The sequence below is a fragment of the Oncorhynchus clarkii genome, chromosome 30, assembly GCF_045791955.1.
Source record: "Oncorhynchus clarkii lewisi isolate Uvic-CL-2024 chromosome 30, UVic_Ocla_1.0, whole genome shotgun sequence".
Taxonomy (NCBI): Eukaryota; Metazoa; Chordata; class Actinopteri; order Salmoniformes; family Salmonidae; genus Oncorhynchus; species Oncorhynchus clarkii.
This window is the reverse complement of record NC_092176.1, coordinates 20,267,932-20,284,747: the sequence shown is the minus strand read 5'-3', so window position 1 is coordinate 20,284,747 and position 16,816 is coordinate 20,267,932. Positions and strand designations below refer to the sequence as shown.

The following is a 16,816-nucleotide window of genomic DNA, read 5'->3' as shown; positions in this document are numbered from 1 at the left end:
TTCTACACACCCTGTTACATCACACAGAGTCCCCAATGGATAATCAAAACACGGGTTATATAACCTATGAATGTAACAAAATGTGTACATTTTTCTTTGCATATAAATACACAACAGTTATTTGCTCATACAGGTACAAGAGTGTAAGTGTGTGTGTGTATGTACATGTTTCCAGCACTCAGTCCAGTGTGCTCACCCAGTAGAGCGGAGTTGCCGTCCCCCAGGGGGAAGCGTGTGTAGCGGGGAACATTGAAAGGGGGCAGGAGGTGGAACTTCTTCTCCAGGAGGGGCTCCAGGCGTGAGGCCAAGGGGTCGGCTGGGTGGAACAGGTTGTAGACCTGCTGGCAGGCAGGGCGCAGCTGGGCCACTAGGGGAGACAGAGTTAACAGGCGGAAAGAGGATGTCATTAGTTACCACAGCCACAAAGTCAGAAGGGTCGACCAATCAGATGAGGGAGTGTGATGACACCTATAACGAGAGACATGCATTTATTTTATCTAGTGATCCATCAATGATGTGGTCATTTATTATCCGTAATAAAACCAACCATTCTAAATGCAAAGTGGTAATCGGATGTCTTATTCAAACTCAGCTTGCAAGCTTGTGTTTGCCCTAACTCATAGTTATTTGTCTTAAACGAAATATACTTAACAAAAATATAAACGCAACATGTAAAGTGTTGGTCCCATGTTGAAAGCTGAAATGAAAGATCCCAGATATTTTCCATACGCACAAAAAGCTTATTTCTCTCAAATTTTGTGCACAAATGTATTTACATCCCTGTTAGTGAGCATTTCTCCTTTGCCAAGATAATCCATCCACCTGTTGCATATCCAGAAGATCATTAAACAGCATGATCATTACACAGGTGTACCTTGTGCTGGGGACAATAAAAGGCCACTCTTAAATGTGCAGTTTTGTCACACAACACAATACCACATACATTTTGAGGGAGCCTGCAATTGGCATGCTGACTGCATGAATGTCCACCAGAGTCGTTTTAGAGAATTTGGTAGAATGTCCAACCCGCCTCACAACCGCAGACCACTTGTAACCACACCAGCCCAGGACCTCCACATCTGGCTTCTTCACCTGCGGGATCATCTGAGACCAGCCACCTGGACAGCTGATGAAACTGTGGTTTTGAACAACCCAATAATTTCTGCACAAACTGTTGGAAACCGTCTCAGGAAAGCTCATACTGTGTCAAGATCCTGAGGCCCATTGTCGTGCCATTCATCCGCCATCACCTCATGTTTCAGCATGATAATGCACGGACCCATGTCGCAAGGAAAATGTCCCAGTCCATTGCCTGCATACTCACCAGATATGTCACCCATTGAGCAGGTTTGGGATGCTCTGGATCAACGTGTACGACAGCATGTTCCAGTTCCCACCAATATCAAGCAACTTCGCACAGCCATTGAGGAGTGGGACAACATTCCACAGGCCACAATCAACAGCCTGATCATCTCAATGTGTTATGCTGCATGATGCAAATGGTGGTCACACCAGATACTGAGTGGTTTTCTGATCCACACCCTACTTTTATTTTGAAGGTATCTGTGACCAACAGAGGCATATCAGTATTCCCAGTCATGTGAAATCCATAAAATAGGGCCTAATGCATTGATTTCCTTTTATGAACTTTAACTCAGTAAAATCTTTGAAATTGTTGCATGTTGCGTTTAGATTTTTACTCCAATATCTGCATTGTTTTTGAAAGGGCATGTAAACAAACTAATTGCCATGATTTTACATTTTACATGTTCCAAATCCACAAGTAAAACATACAGTTTCATAGAAATGTTCACAGAAATTAAAATGTTTGAAATTGGCCATTTTTTGTCTGATTTAAGATTAAAATTTCAACCCCGTTACTTTATTTGACATCTAGGCACTTAATATAGTAATTTATTTATTTAACATAACATAGCCTTGCAGTCCACCTTTTTGATATTTTGTACCATTTTCCATCTAGCCCTTGTACTGACAGATTTCTGTTTCACATTGAGTCTCCACAAAGGAGATTTGGAGATCTGTCTTTGAACTTACTGCCTTCTTGTTCATTTCACCAGCATATTTCTCTTTGGCTTTTGTTTGTTTGTCTTTCCCCTGGTGGCATTCATACACCGTTGTACCCACAACTTGAAATGGAACACCATTGAATGGGAGACTGAGTTTTTTCCCTGCCAAAGGCTGTGCATCTGTTGAAGGTCAACAATGATATATTACTATTAGAATGAAAGGCTTGTAGGGAAACTAACAACGTTGCTCTGTCAAATAGAATAACTCTGTGCTTGGAATGGAATCCCTTATGCTATCTCATTTTAGACAAGAGTAGCAAAAAGCTCCTTACTAGTTATCTAAAAAAGAAAAGACAACTTACCCTTTTGCCCAAAACTTTTGTCCTTGTTCAATGTTATGAATGTTAATGACGTTGCCAATCCTTGTTCCCGAATGTATTTAGTCCACAAACTTGAACTCGAGATATGATATTTCGAAAATTAGGCGTTTCCCACGAACCGGAATACGTGTCATCACACTCCCTCATCTGATTGGTCGAGTAGGCGGGCCTTCTGACTTTGTGGTAACTAGTGGCGGTGTGTAAAGGAGAAGGGGATTTCAAGGAGATAAGACCCCACAGTACCTCCTAGGTTTTCACTACCCAATTCAGACCACACTACTTTTAAATGTTAATTATAAATGGGGTGGTCTCGCCCTGAATGCTGATTGGCTGACAACCCCGGTATATCAGACCGTATACCACGGGTATGACAAAACATTATTTTTACTGCTCTAATTACATTGCTAACCAGTTTATAATAGCAATATGGCACCTAGCGGGTTTGTGGTATATGGCCAATATACCATGGCTAAGGGCTGTATCCAGGCACTCTGCATTGAGTTGCGCTTAAGAACATCCCTTAGCCGTGGTATATTGGCCATATACCACCCCCTCGTGCCTTATTGCTTAAATAACACATTTTTAAGGCACTTTATTCATTTTACCTCTGTTTAAGTGGGCTTACCGTCGAGCACAGGAATGACAGTCTTCCTCAGGGCGAGGACAAGGCCCAGAGGAGAGCCAAAGAGGAAGAAGTCTGCCACCTCAAATTCAAACTTCCCCAGAGAGCCTGCATCCTGAAAGGTGCTGCTGCTGGACCTGCGTGAGGACGGGTCGGTCCGCAGAACACTGGAGTGGAGGCTGAGGCGACAACAGACAAACAGTCAGGGTCACAAGGAGGGAAGCACACCCACATCTACTGTATACACACACACACAGCATACAGTAAGAGAAACAGAGACCAATGTAGGTAAACGATTATAGCAACCCATGACTCTACAATATCACATGCATAACCATATACCCTTCTCAGTACAGTAACAATATTAACCATCAGCTTCATCAATGATGTCATGTAACTGTAGTAATGTAACCCCTGTCACACCTAGTCAGGAAGGCCTGGTGGTGTTTGATGGTGTCCAACTCATATGTGGAGGAGTCGCTCGTCTTGCGGGGCAGCTGTCTCTTGGGGTCATCTGGTCCTCCTGAGCGGGGGATGTCAATGTTGCTGCGGCTCAGGTGGCGGCTGCTCTCCAGGGTGGGAGAGGCAGAGCCATACCCACTGTTGATGATGATCCCCGGAGAGAGGAGGTCCTGGTCCTGCAGGGAGGTATGCGGAGAAGGACAGAGGTTGGGGAATGTACAGTGAACTTGACCGATAAGCAAACAGCACCAGAACGAGGATGGGTATTGGATAAGTGTCCTTTCTTGAGGAGAAATGTGGTGGTGAAATAGTGGAGGGCTGTAACTTGTATTTAGGGTGAATAAGAGCTACTGGTTGAGTGTCTGAGATTTGGGGTAGGGGCAAAGCTTAGGAACAGGTAGAGTAGCTAAGCATTAAGGTTTGGGTCTTACCTGTACACTGATTACACTTCCCCTGCGGCTGCTGTTCTGGCTCTCACCAATAGTCTGGTTGCTGATACACAAGGCGTCAAACCCCAAGATCCCTCCCACGCAGTCCCCAATCAAGCACACCTACATAGAGGTCACAGGTCAATTTACTAAAACAGATCAGATCATTAGATATCAATCAAGCAGGATGCAGATAAGAGGGTCCAATCCTTTTTAAACTAATCAGATGTCATAACCACGTAATCAAACAAACCCGCCCGAGAAAACACACACACACATTTGGTCCCCACAAGGATAGTAAAACAAATAATTGATTCCCATTCAAAGTCATATTTCCCTAACCCTTAACCTTAACCCCTAACCCCAATTGTAATCGTAACCCTAAACCTAACCCCTATGCCTAAAATAGCTGTTTTGCTTGTAGTGAAATGTCCGAATTGTCTTTGTTTTACTATCCTTGAGTGGACTTCTGGTCCCCACAAGGATAGTAAAAACACAAACAAACATACACACACACCTACACACAAATCTAAAGCTAAATTAAATACAGTGCCTTGCGAAAGTATTCGGCCCCCTTGAACTTTGCGACCTTTTGCCACATTTCAGGCTTCAAACATAAAGATATAAAACTGTATTTTTTTGTGAAGAATCAACAACAAGTGGGACACAATCATGAAGTGGAACGACATTTATTGGATATTTCAAACTTTTTTAACAAATCAAAAACTGAAAAATTGGGCGTGCAAAATTATTCAGCCCCTTTACTTTCAGTGCAGCAAACTCTCTCCAGAAGTTCAGTGAGGATCTCTGAATGATCCAATGTTGACCTAAATGACTAATGATGATAAATACAATCAACCTGTGTGTAATCAAGTCTCCGTATAAATGCACCTGCACTGTGATAGTCTCAGAGGTCTGTTAAAAGCGCAGAGAGCATCATGAAGAACAAGGAACACACCAGGCAGGTCCGAGATACTGTTGTGAAGAAGTTTAAAGACGGATTTGGATACAAAAAGATTTCCCAAGCTTTAAACATCCCAAGGATCACTGTGCAAGCGATAATATTGAAATGGAAGGAGTATCAGACCACTGCAAATCTACCAAGACCTGGCCGTCCCTCTAAACTTTCAGCTCATACAAGGAGAAGACTGATCAGAGATGCAGCCAAGAGGCCCATGATCACTCTGGATGAACTGCAGAGATCTACAGCTGAGGTGGGAGACTCTGTCCATAGGACAACAATCAGTCGTATATTGCACAAATCTGGCCTTTATGGAAGAGTGGCAAGAAGAAAGCCATTTCTTAAAGATATCCATAAAAAGTGTCTTTTAAAGTTTGCCACAAGCTACCTGGGAGACACACCAAACATGTGGAAGAAGGTGCTCTGGTCAGATGAAACCAAAATTGAACTTTTTGGCAACAATGCAAAACGTTATGTTTGGCGTAAAAGCAACACAGCTCATCACCCTGAACACACCATACCCACTGTCAAACATGGTGGTGGCAGCATCATGGTTTGGGCCTACTTTTCTTCAGCAGGGACAGGGAAGATGGTTAAAATTGATGGGAAGATGGATGGAGCCAAATACAGGACCATTCTGGAAGAAAACCTGATGGAGTCTGCAAAAGACCTGAGACTGGGACGGAGATTTGTCTTCCAACAAGACAATGATCTAAAACATAAAGCAAAATCTACAATGGAATGGTTCAAAAATAAACATATCCAGGTGTTAGAATGGCCAAGTCAAAGTCCAGACCTGAATCCAATCGAGAATCTGTGGAAAGAACTGAAAACTGCTGTTCACAAATGCTCTCCATCCAACTTCACTGAGCTCCAGCTGTTTTGCAAGGAGGAATGGGAAAAAATGTCAGTCTCTCGATGTGCAAAACTGATAGAGACATACCCCAAGCGACTTACAGCTGTAATCGCAGCAAAAGGTGGCGCTACAAAGTATTAACTTAAGGGGGCTGAATAATTTTGCACGCCCAATTTTTCACTTTTTGATTTGTTAAAAAAGTTTGAAATATCCAATAAATGTCGTTCCACTTCATGATTGTGTCCCACTTGTTGTTGATTCTTCACACAAAAATACAGTTTTATATCTTTATGTTTGAAGCCTGAAATGTAACAAAAGGTCGCAAAGTTCAAGGGGGCCGAATACTTTCGCAAGGCACTGTACATCCTGTATTGAATGAGCAATCTATTAAATTATGTGAGCTTTAGACAATTTGTTATAAAAAGGCTTGAATTTATACAAAATTGAACCTGTGTCAAATATGGAATGCTAGCTTCATTTTGGTTATCTAAAATAACATTGCGTAACAGTAAACACCCACACCCACATAATTCAGAAACAGAAAACACACATAATTAATTGCTGCAAAACGGCTTCAAAACTAATGTTCTTCACAAGAAATCAAGTGTATCTCCTCCTTGACTAGGGAACATGCTCTTGAATCTCAGTATTTGGACTGAAGATATTATGTTCTGCCATTTGAGAGTTCCAAATAAAGAGCAGCCCACACCTGGAACAATGGAGAGGCTGACAGGCCAGTGGCAGCACCTCACCTGGCCAGAGAAGGTTGTCCCATCCAGGGACCTGATGAAGTCGTTGTACACCTGGTTGGCTCTCATGATGACGGTGGCCACAGCCTCCTGGTACTGGGGGGTGGAGGTGGCCAGGAGAGGCAGGGCAGCCAGGGGGATGTGGTCCTGACTGCTTGACAGACAGCTCTCATCATAGCTGTACGGGCTCAGACTGAAGCCAGGGATGGACACACAGGGGAAAGGTTCGTAATAGTAGTAGTAGTGTGTGTACTGTAGTTATGTACACATTACAATATCTACGGTTGTGTAGTGTGTGTGTGTGTGTGTCTCTCACTTGGACACCAGGGAGAAGGCCTCAGCACAGATGGCAGGGCAGGGCACCAGGCGGATGGCAATTCGTCCCAGCGCGGTGGGATAGTGCAAGCGCATCACTGTGTCAAAGGCAGTGCTGATGGTGTTGACATCGCCCTGCTTACTGGTCTGGTCCCCTCCTCCTGTGTCCAGGATGTTGCCTCCATGTAGCACCAGGATCAGCACGTGGATCTTAGAAGGCTGCAGACACTGCTGAGAGGAGAGGTCCTATTATGGGGAGAGGAAAAGAGGGGGAATTGATGGGGTGAATGGGATGTAAAGAGGAAAGGCAGGATGAGGGGCATTAGAGAGATCTGTTAAACTCAAGGGAAAGGAAGCCATTCACCCATAGAACCATGCTTCTGGCTTGGCTGCTAATGATTCATGACAACTGACAATATGCTTCATGACTTACTCACAAAACTAGCCACCCGAGCCACGGCCTGTTCACCCTGCTACCATATAGAAGGCGGAGACAGTACAGGTGCATCAAAGCTGGGACCGAGTGACTGAAAAACAGCTTCTATCTCCAGGACATCTGACTGTTAAACAGTCACCACTAGCTGGCTTTAGTCACTGTTACTAGCCGGCTACCAGCTGGTACTCAAACCTGCACCTAGAGACTGTTGCCCTATGTACATAGTCATTGAATAATGGTCACTTTAATAATGTTTACATGCTGTTTTACCTACTTACTATGTATATACTATATTCTAGTCAAGGCCTATCCTATATAACTACTGCTGTACACACCTTTTCTATGTATATACTGTCTATAATGTCTATACACACCATCATACTCATATATATTTATATTCTGGACTCTGACATTGCTCGTTCTAATATTTCTATATTAATTTCTTTATTTTGCCGATTTGCGTGTATTGTTTTGAATTGTTAGGTATTACTCCACTGTTGGAGCTAGGAACATAAGCATTTCGCTACACCAGCGATAACCCCCGTTTTGCCGGTTTAATTTGTGGGGAAGAGAAGGTATGAGGCACTCTGAAAAATGTTGGGTTTATGAGAGCATATTTTTAACTCTCCCCCTTTTGCCATCAGAACAGCCTCAAATCGTTGGGGCATGGACTCTACAAGGTGTTGAAAGCGTTCCACAGAAATGCTGGCTCATGTTGAGTCCAATGCTTCTCACAGTTGTGTCAATTTGGCTGGGTGTCCTTTGGGTGGTGGAACATTCCTGATACACACGGGAAACTGTTGAGCATGAAAAACCCAGAAGCATTGCAGTTCTTGACACACTCAAACCAGTGCGCCTGGCACATACTACCACACCCCGTCCAAAGGCACTTTGATGTTTTGTGTTGCCCATTCACCCTCTGAATGGCACACATACACAATCCATGTCGCAATTGTCTCAAGGCTTAAAAATCCTTCTTTAACCTGTCTCCTCCCCTCCATCTACACTTATTGAAGTGGATTTACAAGTGACATCAATAAGGGATCAAAGCTTTCACCTGGATTCACCTGGTCAGTCTATATCATGGAAAGAGCAGGTGTTCTTAATGTTTTGTACACTCAGTGTATACTGATACATCTCATTGTGTGTTCAGTGTGCACTTCCACTTCCTTCAGACATGAATCACAGGAAGTCTATATGTGATGTTACCCTTCTGGAAACGCAATATTGATAGTAAAGCAATAGTAATGTAGCATCACAACAGCATGCCCGTCCAGCTTTCATCTGCACACTCAGACAGCATTAGAGCATCATTAAGAGACACTGGACCAACCAACACCCCAGCTGGTCACACTGCAAACGCTTCCAACTTAGCCAACCACAACAACAAGCCAAGAACAACATAAGCCAAGGGTAAAGACACATTTGTATACAAATTGTGACGACCCTCCCACTCTGTCTGCAGTATTCTCTCTTTGTTCTTGTTTCCTTATTAGGATGCCGGTGGGCGGAGTTGAGAGGGTCGTCAGCTACATGGGAAACACCTGGGCCCGGTGTGTCCCAGGATAAATACACCACTTCCCCATTCATGGAGGAGTCTCTCTCCATGCAGACACCTTTACAGATTTTGTTGTGAATCTTGGTGGCCTTTTGGTTGTTTGCTTTGGCACCTTTCAACACCCTGCATTATCACATTCATGCATGCAAAACACTCACTTACACTACTGATTACACACACCATTGTATATTGTACTTAGTTTACTTTATTTAAAAAATATATATCTTGTTACTCCTTATCTCCACATTGTCTCCCTTTTGTTACGGGCTTGAGCCGGTTCGTGACAAAATACAAAACCACACTCACATAAAAAGGGAAAACATAATGTGCAGTTTTCCATTTTGTTACAGAGTTGTTGGATCCAAAACTCATATTCTTCAGAGGCTGTACACTGTAAACTCCACGGCAAGACAGAGGACATTTCACAAGGGATAGAGAAAGGGTAGGCTGGGGCTGGGCCAGGGCGGTTAGTACTGGGTCTGTTAGGGTCTCTGTGGATCTACTCTGGCCCATAATGCAATGGGACAGGAAGTTTACTTACTGACTGGCGCTTTGTTATGGTGATGGTGGGAATGGCAGAACTATTGGCTTGGTTGCTAACAGAGCCACGCATCTGAACACAAGAGGACAGAGAGGCTGGAGTGGACCCCTCTCTGACTTTCACAACTAAAGCCCTAAGCAGAGTATTACACATCAACGCCTACTGTTAAGCTAGAACACTTTAGTGACTGGGATTGAAGTTTCCTTTTAGCTTATTCCTCATGCATGTTCAATGTTGATATTTTGTCAGAATATGGCTGTCATGGTGTTGTTGGTATACCAATGTTCGGTTGGAAAGCCATTCACCCTCACACCTACCTCATCTAGTCTCTCATCACCGGCCTCCCTTTCATAGTCCCCTGCCATGTCCTTGTATAGCTCTCCTGCAGAAACATCCACAGACACACTTTACCATTGAGAATCAGAGTAATATAATACTGTCAGTAAAAGGAAACTTTGACACAAACTACATCTCCCACCATACAACACACACAGCGCTCCTCTCCATACCAGGGGTGTCTTCTGCATCAGCCGACTCAATCTTGTCCATGAGGTCGTTAGAGTTCCACTTGGCAATCTCCTTGGGAAAGACCTCTTCATCACCTGACAAGTCCTCTGTGGGGTAGAAGGGACAGATGTGAAAAATTGAATTATCAAGCATAACACCTGCTAAGTCAATGTGCCACTTTATCTCATCTTCAGTATGTTCAGTATATAACACCAAATGTTTTAGAAAGTTATATGTTCACAAATGTGAAAGGGTCCTCCATGTACTGTCTGAGTACAGATAGAGACAAACATACACCCTGATCCCTACCATATTACATTATGTGGCCATGTGACCACTCCTTCAAGATAAATAAATATGAATACTGATCAATAAAGTAATTGCTACCCTGCATGTTCCTCTGAAAACCAGTGGTTTTGAAATAGCATTGCCTGCTCAATTGAATCAACAAGCCACTAGATCCTTCGGTGAAATCACATTACACATACTGTAGCCTAAGCACGTCTGCTTTATCAAAAGGTGCCCCCTCGTTTAAGTCCATAAAAATGTTTACTGGTCCTCGGTTGCACAGATCAGGGAGAAGCTCAGACCAGTTAAAGAAGCTGAGCAGTTGAAAAGCTTATACATGAGCATTTATCTGAGTTACATTACAACCCCACAAGACACCTGCTCTAGAAATCGTTGCTCATACTAGAAATCCTTCCTCATATGGCAAAGTTGGCTCAGTTCATTCTTAAGAAATTCTCTCATGAAGCGACTGAGTAGCTTGTTATAAAAGAGTTAAAATGAAGTACTGCTCATTGTGTTTCAGCATTTAGTTTCCACATTGTAGCGATTTAAATTAACTAATCAGGTGTCCAATGAGAAGTTGAAGAATCCAGATAGACACATACTGGGTTATGCATGATGTATAAACCACTGTATGATGCTTAGTGAAAAACAGATGTATCAAGGTATAAAACAACAATTTATCATCTCATTGTGAACATAAATAATGGCACAAACACCAAAAGCATACAGCTCGAGTGCCTGCAAAAGTATTCACCCCCTCATGTAATGGACATACACAAAATAGTCCAAATTGGTGAAGTGAAATGAAAAACATTACTTGTAACAAAAAATTCTGAAAAATAAAAAAATTAAAATTGGTGTGTGCATATGTATTCACCCCCTTTGCTATGAAGCCACTAAATAAGATCTGGTACAACCAATTACCTTCAGAAGTTGCATAATTAGTTAAATAAAGTCCACTTGTGTGCAATTAAGTGTCACATGATCTCAGTATATATACACCTGTTCTGAAAGGCCCCAGAGTCTGCAACACCACTAAGCAAGGGGCATCACCAAGCAAGCAGAACTATGAAGACCAAGGAGCTCTCCAAATAGGTCAGGGACAAAGTTGTGGAGAAGTACAGATCAGGGTTGGTAATAAAAAAATATCAGAAACTTTGAACATCTTACGGAGCATCATTAAATCTATTATAAAAAAATGGAAAGAATATGGCACCACAACAAACCTGCCAAGAGAGGGCCACCCACCAAAACTTACGGACCAGGCAAGGAGAGCATTAAGCAGAGAAGCAACAAAGAGACCAAAGATAACCCTGAAGGAGCTGAAAAGCTCCACAGCGGAGATTGGAGTATCTGTCCATAGGACCACTTTAAGCCGTACACTCCACCGAGCTGGGCTTTACAGAAGAGTGTCCAGAAAAAAATAAGCAAACATGTTTGGTGTTTGCCAAAAGGCATGTGGAAGACTCCCCAAACATATGGAAGAAGGAACTCTGGTCAGATGAGACTAAAATAGCTTTTTGTCCATCAAGGAAAATGTTATGTCTGGCACAAACCCAACACCTCTCATCACCCCGAGGACATCATCCCCAGTGAAGCATGGTGGTGGCAGCATCATGCTGTGGGGATGTTTTTCATCGGCAGGGACTGGGAAACTGGTCCGAATTGAAGGATGGCGCTAAATACAGGGAAATTCTTGAGGGAAACCTGTTTCACTCTTCCAGAGATTTGAGACTGAGACGGAGGTTCACCTTCCAGCAGGAGTATGACCCTAAGCATACTGCTAAAGCAATACTCGAGTGGTTTAAGGGGAAACATTTAAATGTCTTAGAATGGCCTAGTCAAAGCCCAGACCTCAATCCAATTGAGAATCTGTGGTATGACTTAAAGATTGCTGTACATCAGCAGAACCCATCCAACTTGAAGAAGCTGGAGCAGTTTTGCCTAGAAGAATGGGCAAAAATCCCAGTGGCTAGATGCGCCAAGCTTATAGGGACATATCCCAAGAGACTTGCAGCTGTAATTGCTGCAAAAGGTGGCTCTACAAAGTATTGACTTTGGGGGGGGTGAATAGTTATGCACACTCAAGTTTTCAGTTTTTTTGTCTTATTTCTTGTTTGTTTCACCATAAAAAATATTTTGCATCTTCAAAGTGTTAGGCATGCTGTGTAAATCAAATTATACAAACCCCCCAAAAATCCATTTTAATTCCAGGTTGTAAGGCAACAAAATAGGAAAAATGCCAAGGGGGGTCAAATCAAATCAAAGTTTATTTGTCACAAGCGCCGAATACAACAGGTGTAAACCTTACAGTGAAATGCTTACTAACTTGCTTACATTGGCTCTAACCAATGGTGCGAAAAAAGGTATGTGTGTGTAAAGAAATAAAACAAAAGTAAAAAGACATTTGAAAAAAGAGTAGCACGGCTATATACAGACACCTGTTAGTCAGGCTTATGTAGGTAGTATGTACATGTAGGTATCGCTAAAGTGACTATGCATATACAGTGGGGAGAACAAGTATTTGATACACTGACGATTTTGCAGGTTTTCCTATTTACAAAGCATGTAGAGGTCTGTCATTTTTATCATAGGTACACTTCAACTGTGAGAGACGGAATCTAAAATACAAAAATCCAGAAAATCACATTGTATGATTTTTAAGTAATTAATTTGCATTGTATTGCATGACATAAGTATTTGATCACCTACCAACCAGTAAAATTCCGGCTCTCACAGACCTGTTAGTTTTTCTTTAAGAAGCCCTCCTTTTCTCCATTCATTACCTGTATTAACTGCACCTGTTTGAACTCTTGTCCACACAATCAATCAAACAGATTCCAACCTCTCCACAAAGACCAGAGAGCTGTGTAAGGACATCAGGGGTAAAATTGTAGACTTGCACAAGGCTAGGATGGACTACAGGACAATAGGCAAGCAGCTTGGTGAGAAGGCAACAACTGTTGGCGCAATTATTAGAAAATGGAAGAAGTTCAAGATGATGGTCAATCACCCTTGGTCTGGGGCTCCATGCAATATCTCACCTTGTGGGGCATCAATGATTATGAGGAAGGTGAGGGATCAGCCCAGAACTACAAGGCAGGACCTGGTCAATGACCTGAAGAGAGATGGAACCACATTCTCAAAGAAAACCATTAGTAACACACTACGCCGTCATGGATTAAAATCCTGCAGCGCACGCAAGGTCCCCCTGCTCAAGCCAGCGCATGTCCAGGCCCATCTGAAGTTTGCCTATGACCATCTGGATGATCCAGAGGAGGAATGGGAGAAGGTCATGTGGTCTGATGAGACAAAAATAGAGATTTTTGGTCTAAACTCCACTCGCCGTGTTTGGAGGAAGAAGAAGGATGAGTACAACCCCAAGAACACCATCCCCCAACACCATCACCATCATTCTTTGGGGATGCTTTTCTGCAAAGGGGACAGGACGACTGCACCGTATTGAGGGGAGGGTGGATGGGGCCATGTATCGCGAGATCTTGGCCAACAACCTCCTTCCCTCAGTAAGAGCATTGTAGATGGGTCATGGCTGGGTCTTCCAGCATGACAACGACCCGAAACACACAGCCAGGGCAACTAAGGAGTGGCTCGGTAAGAAGTATCTCAAGGTCCTGGAGTGGTCTAGCCAGTCTCCAGACCTGAACCCAATAGAAGATCTTTGGAGGAAGCTGAATGTCCGTATTGCCCAGCGACAGCCCCAAAACCTGAAGGATCTGGAGAAGGTCTGTAATGGAGGAGTGGGCCAAAATCCCTGCTGCAGTGTGTGCAAACCTGGTCAAGAACTACAGGAAACGTATGATCTCTGTAATTGCAAACAAAGGTATCTGTACCAAATATTAACTTCTGCTTTTCTGATGTATCAAATAGTTATGTCATGCAATAAAATGCTAATTAATTACTTAAAAATCATACAATGTGATTTTCTGGATTTTTGTTTTAGATTCCGTCTCTCACAGTTGAAGTGTACCTATGATAAAAATTACAGACCTCTACATGCTTTGTAAGTAGGAAAACCTGCAAAATCGGTAGTGTATCAAATACTTGTTCTCCCCACTGTATGTTGAACAGAGAGTAGCAGAAGCGTAAAAAGAGGGGTTGGCGGGTGATGGTACACAATGCAGATAGCCCGGTTAGCCAATGTGCGGAAGCACTGATTGGTCGGGCCAATTTAGGTAGTATGTACATTAATGTATAGTTAAAGTGACTATGCATATAAGATAAACAGAGAGTAACAGCAGCGTGAAAGAGGGGTTGGGGGGGGGCACACAATGCAAATAGTCCGGGTAACCATTTGGTTACCTGTTCAGGAGTCTTATGGCTTGGGGGTAAAAACTGTTGAGAAGCCTTTTTGTCCTAGACTTGGCACTCCGGTACCGCTTGCCATGCGGCAGTAGAGAGAACAGTCTATGACTGGGGTGGCTGGGGTCTTTGACAATTTTTAGGGCCTTCCTCTGACACCGCCTGGTGTAGAGGTCCTGGATGGCAGGCAGCTTAGCCCCAGTGATGTACTGGGCCGTACGCACTACCCTCTGAAGTGGCCGAGCAATTGCCATACCAGGCAGTGATGCAACCGGTCAGGATGCTCTCGATGGTGCAGCTGTAGAACCATTTTGAGGATCTCAGGACCCATGCCAAATCTTTTTAGTTTCCTGAGGGGGAATAGGCTTTGTCGTGCCCTATTCACGACTGGTCCTAGCACACCAAGACAATCTAGTTGGTTGTTGATGTGGACACCAAGGAATTTGAAGCTCTCAACCTGCTCCACTACAGCCCCTTCGATGAGAATGGGGACGTGCTCGGTGCTCCTTTTCCTGTAGTCCACAATCATCTCCTTAGTCTTGGTCACATTGAGGGATAGGCTGTTATTCTGGCACCACCCGACCAGGTCTCTGACCTTCTCCCTATAGGCTGTCTCGTTGTTGTCGGTGATCAGGCCTACCTACCACTGTTGTGTCGTCAGCAAACCTAATGATGGTGTTGGAGTTGTGCCTGGCCATGCAGTCGTGGGTGAACAGGGAGTACAGGAGGGGACTGAGCACGCACCCCTGGGGAGCTCCAGTGTTGAGGATCAGAGTGGCAGATGTGTTGCTACCTACCCTCACGACCTGGGGGCGGCCTGTCAGGAAGTCCAGGATCCAGTTGCAGAGGGAGGTGTTTAGTCCCAGGATCCTTAGCTTGGTGATGAGCTTTGAGTGTACTATGGTGTTGAACGCTGAGCTGTAGTCAATGAACAGCATTCTGACGTAGGTGTTCCTTTTGTCCAGGTGGGAAAGGGCTGTGTGGAGTGCAATAGAGACTGGCTTACTTTCGCAAGCCACTGTATATGTATTTGAACATGCAGATAAATGCAAATGCAGTTAATTCATGACATATCATGAACAGTTTCATCATGTAGATAGAAATGACAACCAAATAGCATAGAAATAAATAGATAAAAATAAAATATGCAATACTTTATTATTCTTATTTGATGACCTGTTATTCATACTTCTTAATTCATTATGTCATATAGAACAACTAAGTTAACCATGCTTCCAAACATACCCCTACACACAGTAGAACATCATTTCATGGATTGACTTGATGGGATGATTGACTCACCACAGGGAATGTGTGTGAGTGTGTGTGTGAGGGCAGGTTGAGATTGTTTTGGCAATGGGGAACAGGTGAAGGTAGAGGGTGATGATTTCAGCACTTCTTCAAGACAAGCCAACCCGTGTTGAGTCATCTCCTGGCCTCACCCAACAGATGAACAACCGTGTGTCGAGCTACACCCACCTATTTCAACCTCAGGCCCAAAGCATGCTGGGTATTTGGGTAGCTTAAAAACTGATCTGTGTTGAAGAGACATGTAGAGTCAGACGAGGAAGCACCAGGAGGGTTATGGGAAAGGGAACACACTACTAGTATTGTCTACTCTAACCTACTCTAGGCTTTTAAGATGACTTTATCAAAACGGTGGATTTACCATGAGCATCAAAGAACTCCTCCTCTGAGCTGTCCTCGGAGTCTCGTGCAATGCTCTGCATCCTCCATTCAGAGAGGCTGTGGCGTGACGGGCTCGCTGAAACACACAAATAGGGGAGGGAAACAAACAGTACCGCTGTTATTTTAAGACCCAGCTGAATCATATTCTTACTGACATATGCTCAAAATGACACACACACAGTGTTATATAAACACTCAACAGTGTCTGTAATGCTTGACTTGATCACAGAAGGATTGCTCAGTGGTCAGAAGGGGGTGTGAAGAGTGGAGTACAATGTAACACATAAACCACGAACACACAGACAGCCAATTAGCACACAGAAAAAAGCCTGGACTAAAAGCAGGACTGTCCATCATATATCTTTGTTGTTTGCCTCCAATATGATCACTGAGGAGGAGTGGGGAGGGGAGGGGGTCTCTTTGAAACCCTGGCTGGCACATGCTGGATGCTCATGGGCTGGGAAGCGCAGCTGTGCCTGTCAGCCCATAGATGGGAGCCGCAGGGGTGGAGCGGAGGGTCAGTGTGTAGAGCGTCAGCCTCCTCTAGCCTGTAATGTCAATACTGCCGCTATAAATAGCCCAGGAGAGCTCCAGAGAGGGGAGTGATACCGGGTGAAATTAGTATGGCTGGTTGAGAGACAGAGGGTCCAGGTGGCAGGCAGGATTCTGACTGC

The 16,816-nt window shown here is 43.7% G+C and overlaps 1 protein-coding gene across 3 annotated transcripts in view; it reads right to left on the bottom strand.

The window, feature by feature from the left end:
- Nucleotides 1–16,816, bottom strand: part of LOC139390122 (membrane-associated phosphatidylinositol transfer protein 2-like) — a 95,280-nt gene that overhangs the window by 11,090 nt on the left and 67,374 nt on the right. For all 3 annotated transcript variants that reach the window (XM_071137287.1, XM_071137289.1, XM_071137288.1), the window contains 9 exons: nt 16,123–16,218; nt 9,845–9,949; nt 9,653–9,717; nt 6,802–7,046; nt 6,489–6,678; nt 3,923–4,042; nt 3,453–3,667; nt 3,033–3,208; nt 197–367 (listed from right to left, as the gene is read on the bottom strand). In XM_071137287.1, the coding sequence (XP_070993388.1) occupies nt 197–367; nt 3,033–3,208; nt 3,453–3,667; nt 3,923–4,042; nt 6,489–6,678; nt 6,802–7,046; nt 9,653–9,717; nt 9,845–9,949; nt 16,123–16,218 (1,383 nt within the window). The remainder of the gene's footprint in view (nt 1–196; nt 368–3,032; nt 3,209–3,452; nt 3,668–3,922; nt 4,043–6,488; nt 6,679–6,801; nt 7,047–9,652; nt 9,718–9,844; nt 9,950–16,122; nt 16,219–16,816) is intronic.